Source organism: Amphiprion ocellaris, chromosome 10 (assembly GCF_022539595.1).
Source record: "Amphiprion ocellaris isolate individual 3 ecotype Okinawa chromosome 10, ASM2253959v1, whole genome shotgun sequence".
Lineage (NCBI taxonomy): Eukaryota > Metazoa > Chordata > Actinopteri > Pomacentridae > Amphiprion > Amphiprion ocellaris.
Window position 1 is genome coordinate 35,119,033 of NC_072775.1, and position 19,163 is coordinate 35,138,195.

The 19,163-nt window shown below is 36.7% G+C and overlaps 1 protein-coding gene across 1 annotated transcript in view; it reads left to right on the forward strand.

Annotated features, from left to right (window-relative positions):
* The first annotated feature begins 14,579 nt into the window (after positions 1-14,579).
* efr3a (EFR3 homolog A (S. cerevisiae)) overlaps positions 14,580-19,163 on the forward strand; it is a 129,632-nt gene continuing 125,048 nt past the window's right edge. Inside the window, exon 1 of the mRNA XM_055014683.1 lies at positions 14,580-14,936. Within this exon, the coding sequence (XP_054870658.1) occupies positions 14,927-14,936 (10 nt within the window). The 5' untranslated portion in view covers positions 14,580-14,926. The remainder of the gene's footprint in view (positions 14,937-19,163) is intronic.

The window sequence follows — 19,163 nt, forward strand, 5'->3', positions numbered from 1 at the left end:
GTCCAGAGAAAGACAAAACATTGAGAAAATGACCAGAATGCTATAGAAATGACTACAAAAAGCTACAAAACAACCAGACAGAGAAGCAAACTAACATTAAAGAGATGGAACAGACTTTAAACAGGACAGAAAACTGATGCAAAGCAAGCTAAGAACACAAGAAATGACCATGAAAAGACACAAAACTTCCAGAAAGACATGAAAACCCACCAGGAGGAGACAAAACAGACCAACGAAACAAGTCAAATGAACACAAATAGATGAAAAATGACTGAAGAGAGGCAAAATGTTGCTAAAAATGAGTAGAATGAGACAAGAAAAGACTTTAAAATGATGGTAAGAATTAAATGACTACAAAAAGATGCAAAATGACCTTGAAAAGATGGAACTGATCCTAAAAAAGATGCAAAATGATCACAGGAAGATGCAAAACAAGTAAAACGACATGAAACAAGGAACACAAATAGATGCAAAATGTGCAAAAAGAGATGAAATGTGGATAAAATGACCAGAATGAGATGTTTAAAGCAGTAAAAAATGGCTGTAAACTTGAAAAAAACAACCTTTAAAAGATGCAAAACAACCAGGAAGACACAAAATGACCTTAAAGACGAGAAACAGAATTTTTTACAAAGATGCAAAACACCTGAAAAGACTTGAAACCTCACCAAGAATAAGACGTGAAATCAACACAAATGGGAGGAAGTTACTACAAAAAAATATGAAAAAACAACTAGAAAGACATAAAATCCAACCGTTTGTTGTGTCTTTCAAAGAAAATCAGTTTAAAAAAGCCAAATAGTTTCTAAAATGAGACGATTTGCTGATTTTATATATCATAATGAACTTAAAACTGAACATCTTTGGGTTTTTATAGACTTTATTGGTGCCCTGCAGTAAAATCGGTGTTTAATTTCATGCAGAAGAAGCAACAACATGATTCAACAAACCACTTCCTGTTTATGACGTCTGGCTTCACTCCTTAAACCGAAGCTTCAATCCTTCAGATCCTTCAGATCCTTCAGACTGGATCTGCTGGTTTGTTGAGTCGAGTCCAGACATGAATCCAACCTGGAGGTTAGAGAGAGAAGCTGCTGTTTAAAAGTGAAAACATTTTGCACTTTTTTTTTCATTTTCAGGGGTCAATAATTTAAAATTCCCATTTATATATGTATGTATGTATGTATGTATGTATGTATGTATGTATGTATGTATGTATGTATATATATATATATATATATATATGGAAGTGAAGTCAGATAGAATAAAACACTCGGACCATGACTTTTCTGAAGGACTGATCATATCGTGATGCACATATCAGCTTTGTTTACATTTTTGCCAGAGTTTCGATTTATAGCAAAAATCTACTTACATCAATCAATAGGAACGGAACTCCAACATAAGTCCAGGACCTCCTGAATACATCTATACACAGAAAAGGCCAGGAAGCTGAATAGCCTGTTAGCTAATTTGTTTTTCCAGTTTCCAGCAAATTAGGAGTAGCAGCTAGCTACATATTGGGCCGTAGCATCATGCCCGAGGTCAGACAGCGCAGGATATCTGGAGAATTCAGAACTTTCTGCTGCATTTAGGCTCCATCGATGGAAAATAAATCCAAGTAGCTTCAAAATCCTGCAACAACTAATTAAATTAAAGCTCTTTAATGGTGCTTTTTTGTTGCAGGGCACATAAACAACTACAGTATGTGTAGCAACACATTACACAGCTAGCATGCGTCTTTTTACATCTACACATAGGGAAGCAACAGAATAGCCTGTTAGCTAATGTGTTTTTTCCTGCTTCTTTGCAAACAGTCTGGTCTCTCCAAAATCTATTTTTTCATCCCACATTTTTCAGACAAACTCCAGAGCAAAAAAGAGAATTAAGAGTTCTGCAAACACACAGAGAGATGTTCATAGGAATGAATGGACTTTAGATGACCCTCATACAAACACAGAACGATGTGGGGGATGATGAGTCATTCAGGTAAATCATGAGGAAAAGCAGCAAACTTGGTGAAGTTTGAGGCTAAATTCAGCGTGAGACGCCTGCTGGAGTTTCTCCATCGGTGTCTGGTAACTGGATGACTAACGGCCTGAAGCCGGGGGAAAACGTTCACACCTCATCCCAGATATGGACGCTGAGATCAGAGAGTCTGATCTGAAGCAGTGGCTCAGCGGTGAAAGCTTCTTTCTCCACATGCACAGACGGGATTGTTCGGATGAGTCACCTGCAGCCGGTAAAGCAATTTATCCTCCAACTGTGTGCAGCGTTTTGCTTTTCAGAAGCCGCTGAGTCACCAAATGAGACACCTTGTGGGCGTTTTCTGGTTTAGCTGCCTTCATATCTTTAGTTTCTGGCAGCTGAGGACAGATTTCACACCGTGGCGTCCCGTCACTGCTCGCAATCAAACCAGATTCAAACTAACAACGATCAAACAGCTGCAAGACTGCACCTTAAAAAAACTAAAAAACGAAATTATAATAAAGTTTATGTCCATGCAGCTCAGTTTTACATTTATTAGATGTGCTGAAATTTATGACTGAAGAAGCTAAAATGAGAAAAGAATATTATTTAAGTGATTATTGTGTTGTAGCCAGAAAAACTTAAAGGAACAAGTTAAAAGTAGACAAGGACAACAAAGGAGAACCAAGGACAAGACAGGACTATATATGGCGTATATATATGTATATATATATGTGTGTATATATATATATATATATATATATATATATATATGTATATATATATGTATATATATGTATATATATGTATGTATATGTATATATATATATATATATATGTATATATGTATATATGTATATATGTATATATATGTATATATATGTATATATGTATGTATATATATATATATATATATATATATATATATATATATATATATATATATATATATATATACATATACACAGAGACAAATGATGGCTAAGACACGTGAAAAAAATGAGGGAAATCAAAACATTTACAGGAACCTTATGGGGACACAATTCCACCTTAAATTCACCAATTTGGACTTTTTTTCCCCATTTTCTAAGACCAATTATTCTTCAGTATTGTCATTTTAGACAATTTCAGTGATTTTGTCCAAGTTTCAAGTCATTTTGAGTCATTTTGAACAGGATTTAATTAATTAAGGATATTTTGGGCTGTTTTTGGATGTGTTTCAAATCATTTTTTAGACATTTCTGCTGTTTCTATTCGGTTTTCACATATTTTGGACAGATCTTTGGTCATTTTGGACAATTTTGACCCATTTCAAACAGGATTCAACACAAAATAGTAAGAAACTGGAACCTTGTCTTGTCAAACTTTAACACATCAGATTCTACTGATGTTAGAGCCTCAACAGTTGGAGAAATGTGGACCAAAGACTGTATTTTAGTAGAAATATGGATCCATCCATAGATAAACACTGACAGGAACTTTATGAAGACACAATATCACAACCATTGGAAGTGTTGCACTTTTTTCCCCCATTTTTAAGGACCAATAATTAAAAATGTGTTCTCTGCTGGAGTCATTAAATCTTTTAGATCTGCTGGAAGTTATTCTATCTGCATGCAAAATAACATGAAACCTGTTGAAGATGACTTTGAATTTCTCCAAAATTAGTCAGAAGTTCTCCAAAATAACTTTAAATCAGTCCAAATTATACAACAATTGTCCAAAATGACCAAAACAATCCAAAAGGACTGAAATTTTGTTCAAAACTACACAGAAGCAGCTTAAAACAGCTTAAAACCTGTGCAAAATGACATATATTTGTCCAAATGGATTCATATCTTCACTTTTGTACGTCTAAATATCTAAAAACTGAAACTTTGTCTGGTCAAACTTTAACACATCAGATTCTACTGATGTTAGAGCCACAACAGTTGGAGAAATGTGGACCAGAGACTGGATTTTAGTAGAAACATGGATCCATCCATATATAAACACTGACAGGAACTTTATGGAGACACAATACCAACCTGGATTGAAAATGTTGTACTTTTTCTTCCATTTTCAAGGGCCAGCAATTAAAATTTTGTCCTCTGCTGGATCTATTTATTCATTTTAATCTGCTGAAAGCTATTCTGTTTGTGTTATCAACAAATGTCATGTCTGTAGGAGTTTAATTTGTGGAGATACTGAACCCTTAAAATGGCTGTAGAGGGTTTTTTGTGTGAAAATACAAAAAATCACAGATCTGTAAACATCTGAAATTTTAAATTTTTTTCAAATCAAAAGAGGAGGGAGGGGCTGCACAGTGGTGTAGTGGTTAGCACTTTCACCTTGCAGCTAGAAGGTCCCTGGTTCGCATCCCGGCTTTCCCGGGATCTTTCTGCATGGAGTTTGCATGTTCTCCCTGTGCATGCGTGGGTTTTCTCCGGGTACTCCGGCTTCCTCCCACAGTCCAAAAATATGCTGAGGTTAATTGATCATTCTAAATTGCCCGTAGGTGTGAATGTGAGAGTGATTGTTTGTCTCTGTATGTAGCCCTGTGACAGACTGGTGACCTGTCTAGGGTGTCCCCTGCCTTCACCTGAGTCAGCTGGGATAGACTCCAGCCCCCCCATGACCCTAGTGAGGATTAAGTGGTGTATAGATAATGGATGGATGGAAAAGAGGAGGGAAAACAATCAAAGGGAGGAAGTAAAACAGCATAAGACACACTAGCACAGCGATTTTTTCAAAATAAAACAGGAAATAAACAGAAAAAACAATGACACCTGGGAGGCATGTCTTGTGAACAAGCAACATCTGTGTTGAGCTGAATCTCTTAAATTGTTTCAAAAGCTTTAATTTTGTAAAAGAGGATGAGATCTCAGCGAGACAACTCTGGCAAGTCAGGGATGTGTTGTTGTAGCCAAAAAAAGTAAAAGTATAAACCAGAAACAAACGAGGAATAGGAGAACAAAGGAATACCCAGAACTATACATACACAGAGACCTGATGGGTAAGACTCATGGGAAACTAATGAGGGAAATCAAAAGAGGAGGGAAAACAGTCAAAGGGAGGAAGTAAAACAGCATGAGACACGCTAACACAGCGATTTTTACAAAATAAAGCAGGAAATAAACTGAAAAATCCTAACTATGACACCTGGAAGTCCTGTTACACGAACAAGAACCATCTGTGTTGAGTTTAATCTTAAACTGTGTAAAAAATACTCATCTTTAATTACATTTTGTGAAAGAGAAAAGGTCGTAGTGAGACAAATCTGGCAAGTAGAGGATATGTTGTAGCCCAAAAAACTTAAGAAGCCAGAAGTCAACAAGAACAACAAGGAACAGAGGAAAACACAGGTTTTTATATTTATACACAAAGGATTGATAAGACACATCGGAATCTAATGAGGGAATTCAAGAGAGAACGGAAAACACGCAAAGGGAGGAAGTAAAACTGCACAAGACAAACTAGGGCAGCAATTTTTACAAAATAAAACAGGAAATAAACGGAAAAAACCCAAACTACGACACCTGGAAGTCCTGTTATGTGAATTGAATGAATTCACGGTAAAAATCCACACAAATGTTGAGGAAAACATGCAAATTCGTAAGTCTTGGAAGCTTGTTTCTTTTCCGGATGGTCACGACAGATCATCCTCTGGTCACCATGACGATCCTCCACATCAACCTTTTATCTGCCAGCTGCTGCCCACCTCAAAAGTGAAGCTTTCTATATTAAAGAAGGAATATCATGGAGAAATCACAAACCTGCAGCTGCCAGTAGTCATAGGAAGAACCCAGTCCCAGAACTTTTCAATCACACCTCATATTTTCTGAATTTGACATATCTGGGTTCGTGTCTCGAGATAAGTGAGCAGCAGTGATCTTGGTGTTGATTTAGGCAACAACACCAGCCTGAGGGAGAAATACCACAATGGTGTGTTTGCTTTACTGCAGCATCTGTGTATAAAAACGCTTTTTATACGAGTCATACTGATTTATCTCTTCATAACTGAGCTTTTATCCAGACAAGCAGCCTCTTGTAGTCTTGTGAATAAAGCTGGGAGTAGCGTGACATTGCTGCAGCTTTTATTTCTGAAGTTTATTAGAAAAATCCAGCAGAAATAAAAGAACAGGACTGAGGATTTGTTAAAACTCCTCAGATGTCAAGCAATTGAGCTTAACACTTTCACAAATCATCAATTATTCACTTTGAAGCTACAAATTGGTGATAAAGAAAGACTCAGATTCACAGAACGTGGAAAATCTATTTCAATTTGAGGAGATAAAGGATCATCGACTGCAGCATTTTACTCTTTCATCATCAAAACACCTAGAGAAAGAAAAAATAAATCAGCAGCACAACGCTTCTGGTTCCAGAACAACAGTCAGACTGTTGTTTATCTGAGAAATAATCAGATCAACAACAGTCAGACTGTTGTTGATCTGAGAAACAATCAGATCAACAGCAGTCAGACTGTTGTTTATCTGAGAAACAGTCAGATCAACAACAGTCAGACTGTTGTTCATCTGAGAAACAGTCAGATCAACAACAGTCAGACTGTTGTTTATCTGAGAAACAGTCAGATTTTTACAATCAGACTGTTGTTTATCTGAGAAACAGTCAGATTTTAACGGTCAGACTGTTGTTTATCTGAGAAACAGTCAGATTTTAACGGTCAGACTGTTGTTTATCTGAGAAACAATCAGATTTTAACGGTCAGGCTGTTGTTTATCTGAGAAACAGATTTTGACTGTCAGACTGTTGTTTATCTGAGAAACAATCAGATTTTAACAGTCACACTGTTTATCTGAGAAACAGTCAGATTTTAACAATCAGACTGTTGTTTATCTGAGAAACAATCAGATTTTAACAGTCAGACTGTTGTTTATCTGAGAAACAGTCAGATTTTAACGGTCAGACTGTTGTTTATCTGAGAAACAATCAGATTTTAACGGTCAGGCTGTTGTTTATCTGAGAAACAATCAGATTTTAATGGTCAGGCTGTTGTTTATCTGAGAAACAGTCAGATTTTAACTGTCAGACTGTTGTTTATCTGAGAAACAGTCAGATTTTAACGGTCAGACTGTTGTTTATCTGAGAAACAGTCAGATTTTAACAATCAGACTGTTGTTTATCTGAGAAACAATCAGATTTTAACGGTCAGGCTGTTGTTTATCTGAGAAACAATCAGATTTTAACGGTCAGGCTGTTGTTTATCTGAGAAACAGTCAGATTTTAACTGTCAGACTGTTGTTTATCTGAGAAACAGTCAGATTTTAACGGTCAGACTGTTGTTTATCTGAGAAACAGATTTTGACTGTCAGACTGTTGTTTATCTGAGAAACAATCAGATTTTAACAGTCAGACTGTTTATCTGAGAAACAGTCAGATTTTAACAATCAGACTGTTGTTTATCTGAGAAACAATCAGATTTTAACAGTCAGACTGTTGTTTATCTGAGAAACAGTCAGATTTTAACGGTCAGACTGTTGTTTATCTGAGAAACAATCAGATTTTAACGGTCAGGCTGTTGTTTATCTGAGAAACAATCAGATTTTAATGGTCAGGCTGTTGTTTATCTGAGAAACAGTCAGATTTTAACTGTCAGACTGTTGTTTATCTGAGAAACAGTCAGATTTTAACGGTCAGACTGTTGTTTATCTGAGAAACAGTCAGATTTTAACAATCAGACTGTTGTTTATCTGAGAAACAATCAGATTTTAACGGTCAGGCTGTTGTTTATCTGAGAAACAATCAGATTTTAACGGTCAGGCTGTTGTTTATCTGAGAAACAGTCAGATTTTAACTGTCAGACTGTTGTTTATCTGAGAAACAGTCAGATTTTAACGGTCAGACTGTTGTTTATCTGAGAAACAGTCAGATTTTAACGGTCAGACTGTTGTTTATCTGAGAAACAGTCAGATTTTAACAATCAGACTGTTGTTTATCTAAGAAACAATCAGATTTTAACGGTCAGGCTGTTGTTTATCTGAGAAACAATCAGATTTTAACGGTCAGGCTGTTGTTTATCTGAGAAACAGTCAGATTTTAACGGTCAGACTCGCTGTTTTGTCTGCAGAGTTGAAGGTGAAGATCAGCAGTTTAACCTCCAGCCAAACATCCTCGGCTGTCCGACAAACATCAGGTCGACTCCCAGCAGCAGGACGGAGGTTTATAACCTTTAAATGTTCAGAGATCAGAGCCGGCAGAAGAATTCATCAGCTTGGTTTGCTTCAAGCATCGAGTTCCTGAACTATGGGGTCAACACAACCTTTTCCTCTGGTGTCGGAGGTGCGTTTATCTCGCTGTGGTTTTCTAAAGTTATGTGAGTCAGACCGGATCATTCTGCTCAGATTTTACTGATTTACTGTTAGGGACCAACTCTACGCTCTGAGACCTGAGAATTTCTATATTTTCACCTGTGAAGCCATTTTAAAAGTTCAGAGTCTCGAGAAATAAAACTCCAACAGGCATGAAATGTGGTGAGGACAGACAGAATAGTTTCCAGTAGATTAAAATAGATTAAAATGATTGAATGGATCCAGCAGAGGACACCATGAAGTTCCTGTAAGTGTATATCTATGGATGGATCCATATTTCTATTAAAATACAGTCTTTGGTTGACATTTCACCAATTTTAGAGGCTCTAACATCAGTAGAATCTAATGTGTGTAAAGTTTAACAAGACAAGGTTCCAGTTTTTTACTATTTTAAGTTGAAACTTCTCCAAAATGGGTCAAAAGTGTCAGAAACTTATGAAAACTGTCCAAATATGGTCAAATTCTGTCCAAAACAACTTCAAACATGCCCAAAATTAGCCAAAATATCCTGAATTTGTTTTAAAAAAAAAAAAACATTCAAAATGACTTAAAATTACTTGAAACTTGACCAGAGTCATTTAAATTGTCTAAAATGACAACACTGAGGTTCCTTGAAAATGAAAAAAAAATGTAACATCTTCAAACCATGGTGGTATTGTGTCCCAAGAAAGTTCTTGTAAGTGTATATCTATGGATGGAACCATATTTCTACTAAAATCCAGTCTTTGGTCCACATTTCTCCAACTGTTGAGGCTCTAACACCAGTAGAATCTGATGTGTTAAAGTTGGACCAGACAAGGTTCCAATTTTTAGATGTTTAGACTAAATGTTGATGTGGACTCATTGGTAGGAACCAGAACCTGGAGTTCATAGAGGTCTAGATGTTCATAGAGGTCTAGATGTTGGTGTTCATAGAGGTCTAGATGTTCATAGAGGTCTAGATGTTGGTGTTCATAGAGGTCTAGATGTTCATAGAGGTCTAGATGTTGGAGTTCATAGAGGTCTAGATGTTGGTGTTCATAGAGGTCTAGATGTTCATAGAGGTCTAGATGTTCATAGAGGTCTAGATGTTCATAGAGGTCTAGATGTTGGAATTCATAGAGGTCTAGATGTTGGTGTTCATAGAGGTCTAGGTGTTGGTGTTCATAGAGGTCTAGATGTTGGTGTTCATAGAGGTCTAGATGTTGGTGTTCATAGAGGTCTAGATGTTGGTGTTCATAGAGGTCTAGATGTTGGTGTTCATAGAGGTCTAGATGTTCATAGAGGTCTAGATGTTCATAGAGGTCTAGATGTTCATGGAGGTCTAGATGTTCATAGAGGTCTAGATGTTCATGGAGGTCTAGATGTTCATAGAGGTCTAGATGTTCATAGAGGTCTAGATGTTCATAGAGGTCTAGATGTTGGTGTTCATAGAGGTCTAGATGTTCATAGAGGTCTAGATGTTGGAGTTCATAGAGGTCTAGAAGTTGGTGTTCATAGAGGTCTAGATGTTCATAGAGGTCTAGATGTTCATAGAGGTCTAGATGTTCATAGAGGTCTAGATGTTGGAATTCATAGAGGTCTAGATGTTGGTGTTCATAGAGGTCTAGGTGTTGGTGTTCATAGAGGTCTAGATGTTGGTGTTCATAGAGGTCTAGATGTTGGTGTTCATAGAGGTCTAGATGTTGGTGTTCATAGAGGTCTAGATGTTCATAGAGGTCTAGATGTTCATAGAGGTCTAGATGTTCATGGAGGTCTAGATGTTCATAGAGGTCTAGATGTTCATGGAGGTCTAGATGTTCATAGAGTTCTTGATGTTCATAGAGGTCTAGATGTTCATAGAGGTCTAGATGTTGGTGTTCATAGAGGTCTAGATGTTCATAGAGGTCTAGATGTTGGAGTTCATAGAGGTCTAGATGTTGGTGTTCATAGAGGTCTAGATGTTCATAGAGGTCTAGATGTTCATGGAGGTCTAGATGTTCATAGAGGTCTAGATGTTCATAGAGGTCTAGATGTTGGAGTTCATAGAGGTCTAGATGTTGGTGTTCATAGAGGTCTAGATGTTCATAGAGGTCTAGATGTTCATAGAGGTCTAGATGTTGGAATTCATAGAGGTCTAGATGTTGGTGTTCATAGAGGTCTAGATGTTGATGTTCATAGAGGTCAAGATGTTCATGGAGGTCTAGATGTTCATAGAGGTCTAGATGTTGGAATTCATAGAGGTCTAGATGTTGGTGTTCATAGAGGTCTAGGTGTTGGTGTTCATAGAGGTCTAGATGTTGGTGTTCATAGAGGTCTAGATGTTGGTGTTCATAGAGGTCTAGATGTTCATGGAGGTCTAGATGTTCATAGAGGTCTAGATGTTCATAGAGGTCTAGATGTTCATAGAGGTCTAGATGTTCATAGAGGTCTAGATGTTCATAGAGGTCTAGATGTTCATGGAGGTCTAGATGTTCATAGAGGTCTAGATGTTCATAGAGGTCTAGATGTTCATAGAGGTCTAGATGTTCATAGAGGTCTAGATGTTCATGGAGGTCTAGATGTTCATAGAGGTCTAGATGTTCATAGAGGTCTAGATGTTCATAGAGGTCTAGATGTCTAAAGAAATAAGATGCAATCACTACTGATGTTTGCAAAAAAAATGTGCAAAAATAAAAAACAGGATTTAACCCTTGTGTCGTCCTGCAGGTCAAATTGACCCGTTTTAAAGTTTAAAAATGTGGGAAAAAATCATTTTCACAGTGAAACTTCTGATGTCCACATTTTTATTTATTTATTTATTTATTTATTTATTTATTTATTTATTTATTTATTTATTGTCTGCATTTGTTTTCATTGTTTAACTCCACAAAAGAGGTGTCAACATTGTATGAGATTGATGCATATTTTAGTCTTGCAGCCAAATATTTTAGTGTCCACATTTTTAAATTTTTTTGGAAATCTTTGAACATTTTTTGGTGGAAAAAAAGAAATGTTAAAAAAATCTTTCTTAAGAACATTCACATAAAAAAATCAACCAAAATCCAGCAAATTTCACTGGATTTTCGTTGGTTTTTATGTGAATGTTGTTAAGAAAATATTAGAGATTTGGAATCACTTCAGATATTTTTAGGATTTTTTGGAACATTTTTACTCATTTTTTGAAAATATTTACAAGAATTTTCTTGCCAAATTTGGGAGATTTTTTTAAAAAATAAAACTTTTAAGGGAAATTTTTAAAGAATTATTGGAAATTTCTTCCTGAAGGTTTTGCACATTTTCTGAAATTTGGGGATTTTTTTTTGCAGAATTTTTGGATTTTTTTCAGACACGGAAACAATATTTTTTGGTGCCTGTAAATGAGGACAATAGGAGGGTTAAATGAATCTAACTTCAATAATCACTTTAATACTTCTTGTTGACTTTGTCTGGACAAACTTTATTGAACTGTCAATTACCAAATGAAGCGATTCATTTAAAAATCATATAAAAATGTAACGCTATCCCTGTTTGAATGTGTAGTGTGTAAAAAAGCAGCTCCTCAACAACACCTTCCTGGTTAAATAGGATGAATTCTCTGGATAAACCTGTGAACTTGTGGCCGTGGCTTCGTTGATCACAGCAGATGCAGCTGTGTGACCTGCATTAGAGTAATTACACAGACAGGGTGTTTTATTTGGAAAAAAGAGGTTAATTAATTTATTTACTGGGCGGTCAGGCTGCTGTCGCTGGTTGGACTTGAACAGACGCTCTGGATGCCATCTGTGGCCCAAAGCCTTTAATCAGCCTTAAGTCGGTCGACGGAGCAGCAAAGGTCCTTAAGAGCTTAAAAAGCACAACACTTTCTCAGCCTCCTCACAGTCAGATGGAGGTTTGAACGTTTGTGTCGTCTTCGTTACCCTGAAACATGAACGATGACATCCAGCAGCTCCAACCACATTAACCCTCCTGCTGTCCTCATTTACAGGCACCACAAAATATTCTTTCCTTGTCTGAAAAAAATTCCCAAAAAATAAAAAAAAATTCCCCAAATTTCTGAAAATTTACAAAACCTTCAGAAAAAAAACTCCAATTATTCCTTAAAAGTTTTATTTAAGAAAAAAGATTTGGCAAGAAAATTTTTGTAAATATTAAAAAAAGAGTAAAAATCTTCCAAAAAATCCTAAACATATCTAAAGTGATTCCATATATATCAGTAAAACTTACAATATTTTTTTTAAGAACATTCACATAAAAATCAAGCAAAATCCTGTGAATTTCACTGGATTTTGATTGATTTTTATGTGAATGTTCTTAAAGAAACATTTTTTTAACATCTTTTTTTTCCCACTAAAAAATTTTCAAAAATTTCCTGAAAATGTTGAAAATGTGGACATCAGAAGTTTAACTGTGAAAATATATTTTTTTCTCCACATTTTCAGACTTTAAAACGAGTCCGTTTGACCCGCAGGACGACATCAGGGTGAAACATATTACATATTTGAGGCATTTCAGATGTGTTTTATGAAATTTTGTACAATTATGACACATTTTGTTCACATATTGGACTGCTTTTTACGGCATTTGGATAATATCTAACATATTTTCAGGAATCTCTTTGTCATTTAGAACATATTTTTGTCATATTTTTTGTTTTTGACTTATTGTGGACGATTTTAATTTAATTTTTGAACATTTCGCTGTCCCTTGGAACAAATTTTTGGCATTTGGGCAATTTTGACCTCAATATACACACTTTTTGGGACAGTGCGGACTGTTATGAATTGGTTTTAGAGCATTTTTTGGTTATTTCAGACAAGCCATTTAACTAAATTGAAGCTGTTTTAGTGGCCTGAGCATCTACAACGGAGGCACAGGATACAAATAATACAAATTTAGCATAAAAACACAACAGACTGAGTGCAGTGTCTGACCCAGAGCTGCAGGAATAACTGCAGCAAAACACCATTACTGCCTTTAATCAGCAGCTAAAGTCTAAACGTCACTTCTGTGCTGCATTTACAATCATTTGTTTGTGTTTGTTGTGTTGTTTTGTTGTCAGGATTGAATCACTGAGAGGAAGTTACTGCATCAGACCACAGTTTTTGAACTAATTTGCGTCTAAAAACATCAAATCAGGGTTTATTTTCCTGCACAGATGAATTTTTGGAAGCTTACAGAGAAGTTTTAGGTGCTTCCCAATGGAAACGTGTGAGATTTCTAGATAATAAACGTATTTTTTAGAAGTTTTATTAACTGGGGTTTTTCTTTCACTGCAGTGAGCAACTGGAACACCGTTTTACAGTATTTAAATCAATGAAAATATTATTATTTTAAGGATATTTGTCGTTCTTTATTCTTTTCAACCTTTTACTTGGCAGTTTTAACCTTTTTTTTCTTGTGAAATACAGATAATAGCCATTAAAATAAGAGAAATTCACACACTAGCTGTGCAAAAAGAGGTTAAACCTGTAAAAACAAAACAAAAATTGCAAAAAAAGTGTTAATTTACTCGTTACATTTTGGCAACTGTATGGAAATGAGCTTTCCTTCTTCTTTTTAAGCTGTCATTTTACAGATTTTCCCCTTTTTTCACAAAACTACTAATAGTGACTAGTAAAATAGCAGAAATTCACATGCTAACTGTGCAAAAACAGGCTTCATTTATTTTAAAAATGTAATTATTATATTTAAGATATGAAAAATATGTGGTTATTCTCCAATATTATGAAAAAAATTCATAAATTTGTTGAAAAACAACCCTTTAGGTGGTAATTTTAAGACAATTCAGTAATTATGTAAAAAATAAAACAAAAACTTAAATGTTCTCTGAGATTAAGGGAGTAGATTTGTGGGGAAAATGTTGACACTTGTGTGGAAAATAAAAATCTGTGAGAGAAGAAAAGTAAATGACATGAAAAGGAACGAATGTTCTGAGATAAGGTGGTAGAAAAAGTCTAAATGAACAAGTCACACATGTGTGATAAAAACAGATGTTCTCTGGCACTGAGGGGCCAGAGAAGAAGAAGAAGAATTTTTATGGTATATGAAACAGCACTTTGGGCAGCTGCAGTATCTGGAGCTCAGCTGCTGTTTCCTGTTTTAATGCAGGAAATTCAGTTGGTTGTCTATAGTGTGTGTGTATATATATATATATATATATATATATATATATATATATATATATATATATATATATATATATATATATATATATATATATATATAATCTGTAATTAGCTCCATATAGTTCATTTATTGTTTATATTGTGTATATATTCTGTATTTATTGTCTATATCGTGTCTATATTCTAAAATTAGCTCCGGTCCCCGGGACTCTGCTTCAGATCCGCCGCAGCTCAGAAACACTTCCGCGTCGGGTGTCACTGAAGCAGGAAGCGGACGGTTTCCGTTAACGGCTCCGTTCACCGTCTGCAGGTCCGTCCGACCCCCCAACGGCTGGCCGAACCTCCGCTAGCTTCCGGAGCTAACTCCTTCCACCGTCCGGTACCGGGGCTCCGAGTGTCTCTACAGCCGCCTCTAGACGAGCCTCAGCCGGGTGACGGTGATCCAGCCCCGGAGGACCGGAGGACCGGAGGACCGGAGGACCGGAGGACCGGAGGAGCGGAGGACCGGGGAGCAGGTGAACCGGAGGAGCTACATGGAGGCTAACTGACCGGACCGGAGCACCGCGGTTCGTTAGCAGCAGGATGCCCGCCGGTAAGCACCGAGGGTCGGGGTGTGTGTCGACCTGTCGGGGGGTAGAAGCACCGTGAGGCGTTCAGGGTCCCTGTTAGAGGAAAACAACAGCGGAGGAGTGGAGTTAGGAAAGTGCTGTGGTGCGTTCAGGGACGCTGGAATTCACCCGGAACCCTCTTACTCAGCGGGTTACCTGCTTCTGTCACGTTTTTATTCACTTTTTAACTCATAGAGCGACTGCAACACCGATTTACTGTATTTAAATCAGCGGAAATCTGATTATTTTATAGATATTTGTCGTTATTTGAAAGAAAAACAGTCTGGAAAATGGCTTCTGTCACGTTTTTCTTCACTGGGGGCTCGTTTAACTACCGTTGTACTGTATTTAAATCAGCAAAAATCTAATTATTTTTACAGGTATTTGAAAGATATCTGGCGAATAATTAAGAAAAAAATGATGTATTTATTTATTTTTTGCTTCCGTTACGTTTTTTTTTTCACTGTTAGCTCTATGTTCGATCATTAAAAAATTAAAAATTATTGAACAGGTGTTATTTGAAAGAAATATCCCGTACTATAATAGTTAGGGGGAAAAAATGGAGAATTTTTTTTTTTAATTCCACGTTTTTCTTCACTGTGGGCTCATTTTTTACCTGATAGAGCGACTGTACCACGGTTTTACTACATTTAAATCAGCAGAAATCTGATTATTTTGCTGATATTTGTCTTTATCTGTAAGAAAACATCTTATTTTCAAGCTGTTATTTTACAGATTTCACCTTTTTTCACATAAAACTACAGAAATAACTGTTAAAATAACAGAAATTCACATTCTAAATGTGGAAAAAGACTTTGTTTTGCACAATCTGGTGCAAATATTTGATTTTTCTGTGTCTTCCGGGGCATAAAATGTGACTATTCTTTCTATTTTTGCAGTTTCTTTGGTAAATTGTCTCATTTTGGTGATTTATTTCCCTCTTTTTAATTAATTTTAGTTTTTAAAATGACACTTTCTGGAACTTTGTGTCCAAAATTGCATTCACAGTCATTCTTTTTTCTCTAAATCTGGGTTTTTATGTATTTATGCACTTATTTTTGTTATTTTTCACGTGATGTGTTCACCGACTGTCGGAGAGCTGAGAATCCAGCGTTTTTTTTCTGTTTTTATAGTTTCCAGTTGATTATCTGACGGCAGTTTTTGGGATTCACAGGGTTTAATGTTCAGCTGTTATTGATTGGTTATTGGTTATTGATTAATCTGCTGATTAGTTTCACTGTTGACGAGGTTTTCTGTTGTTTTCTGTTTTAAGTGATTAACTGGTCTCTAAAATGTCTGAAAATGGTGAAAAATCTTTTATTTTAAACCTTTATTCTGGGGCTAGCTGCTAGCTTCACTGTCTGTAGGAATTCTTTTACCTTCTTGTGCAGCTGTGGCTGGTTCCTACCAAGCATGTTGTGCAGATTTTGAAAATATTGGACTCTGCTGTGCTGCAAACTAGTGTTGATTATTATTACAGAGGACGCGCCAGCAGGTTTCAGAGCTTTTATTATGAAAATCTCTGCCTTCCTGTGTTTTATATTAATGGAATCTGAATAAACACGAGTTCTGAACAGTTTGTTGACATTTCATAGATCAGTAAGTTTTCGTTCTGGTCGCCTCTTTGTGAAGCTGTCGTGATGCATTCAGGGGCGTTGGTGATTTTGCACGTCCTTCTGGAGTATTTATTTCCTCCTGTGATTTTTAATCATTAGTTTTTACTGCTGCTTGTCAGGTGAGTCTCACAGGTGGAATTTAATCAGTGAAAACAGGTAATAAAGGGACGTTGTGGGCGTTAGCTTAGCATAGCACGTTGTAAAATTAAAGACTTCTCATCATAAACTAATTATCGTTCTGTTTTTAGATCGTGCAGCCAAAATACGTCTGAAGATGACAAATATGTTAAACTTTCTTTTATTTTGGTTTGTTTCTGCAGAGGTTACAGAATTACAGCTGATCGGCTGCATAGATTTATTTTTTTCGGGTTTAATTAATTCTTTTTTCAAGATTATTCATTTATTTAGGACAGGTTTAACTAATTCATTTTTAAATAGATTTTATCTTTATTTTTTAATTTTCTTTTTTGCAAGATTTATTTATTTTTGCAAGTTACATTTATTTATTTCATAGGATTGACTTATTTAAAAACATCTTTTTTTTTTTACAGGATTTGCTTATTTATTGCAGGCAAGAATTAATTTATTTTTACAGGTCTTATTTCTTTTCACAGGTTTTATTTATATATTTATTTTTAACAGAATTAATTTATTTTTACAGGTCTTATTTATTAATCTTTTTTACTGGATTCTGTTTCTGGAAACATGGAGTTTCAGGAATAGCATCTTTTCTCATTTATTTCCAGGTTTTCTTGCAGTGTGTGTACGTTGTTTTGTTTTGTCATCAGGACTGAAACACTGAGAGGAAGTTACTGAATCAGACGATAGTTTTTGGACTAATTTGCTTTTGAAAGCATGAAATCAGGGATTATTTTCCTGCAGATGATTTTTTTTAGCTCCTTACAGAGAAATTCTGTGATATTTTAAAGTAATATGCGAACTTTTAAGCAGGTTTGTTAACTGGAGTTTGGTTTTCTGAAGCGTAACGGACATTTTTATCTGTCGATTGGTCAAAAATAAGAGGAGAAATGATCGATTTCTGGATACCACAAAGAGCCCAACACCTGATTTCAGGTGATTTTCATCCTGAGCCTGAACCGGCGAAACTCTCGACCAATCCGAGGCTCCAGAAAATGTCACGTGACTTTCTATTTGTGGAGTCGTGGACTCTGGATGCCCTCGCCTCCTTTCTGCTCCTTTCTCCTCCTGCAGCAGCCGCTCTGGCAGGAACCAGCGGCTGGTCCTGGTCCTGGTCCTGGTCCTGGTCCTGGTCCTGGTCCTGGTTCTGGTTCCTGGTTCTGGTCCTAGTCCTGGTTCTGGTCCTGGTCCTGGAGGCGTCTCTCCAGAACTCTGTAATTCCTCCCAGCAGTAAAGTGCTGATTCCATTCTGTATTTATATGATTTATGTTCCATTAGCGGTAAAATGACGTCTGCAGTGGATCAGTGTGTAGTCAGTGTGTGTAGTCAGTGTGTAGTCAGTGTGTGTAGTCAGTGTGTAGTCAGTGTGTGTAGTCAGTGTGTAGTCAGTGTGTGTAGTCAGTGTGTAGTCAGTGTGTAGTCAGTGTGTGTAGTCAGTGTGTGTAGTCAGTGTGTAGTCAGTGTGTGTAGTCAGTGTGTAGTCAGTGTGTGTAGTCAGTGTGTAGTCAGTGTGTAGTCAGTGTGTGTAGTCAGTGTGTGTAGTCAGTGTGTAGTCAGTGTGTGTAGTCAGTGTGTGTAGTCAGTGTGTAGTCAGTGTGTGTAGTCAGTGTGTGTAGTCAGTGTGTGTAGTCAGTGTGTGTAGTCAGTGTGTGTAGTCAGTGTGTGTAGTCAGTGTGTGTGGTCAGTGTGTGTAGTCAGTGTGTGTGGTCAGTGTGTAGTCAGTGTGTAGTCAGTGTGTAGTCAGTGTGTGTAGTCAGTGTGTAGTCAGTGTGTGTAGTCAGTGTGTGTAGTCAGTGTGTAGTCAGTGTGTGTAGTCAGTGTGTGTAGTCAGTGTGTGTAGTCAGTGTGTGTAGTCAGTGTGTGTGGTCAGTGTGTAGTCAGTGTGTAGTCAGTGTGTAGTCAGTGTGTGTAGTCAGTGTGTAGTCAGTGTGTGTAGTCAGTGTGTGTAGTCAGTGTGTAGTCAGTGTGTGTAGTCAGTGTGTGTAGTCAGTGTATAGTCAGTGTGTAGTCAGTGTGTGTAGTCAGTGTGTGTGGTCAGTGTGTGTAGTCAGTGTGTGTAGTCAGTGTGTGTAGTCAGTGTGTAGTCAGTGTGTAGTCAGTGTGTGTAGTCAGTGTGTGTAGTCAGTGTGTAGTCAGTGTGTGTAGTCAGTGTGTGTAGTCGGTGTGTAGTCAGTGTGTGTAGTCAGTGTGTAGTCAGTGTGTGTAGTCAGTGTGTGTAGTCAGTGTGTAGTCAGTGTGTGTGGTCAGTGTGTGTAGTCAGTGTGGTCAGTGTGTGTAGTCAGTGTGTGTATTTAGTGTGTAGTCAGTGTGTAATCAGTGTGTGCGGTCAGTGTGTGTAGTCAGTGTGTAGTCAGTAGTGTGTATTTATTTATTTTTAGATTCTCTTTTTTACTTACAGAATTTATTTATCTTGCAATTTTTATTGCAAATAAATTGGAAATTCTCTCTCTCTCTTTA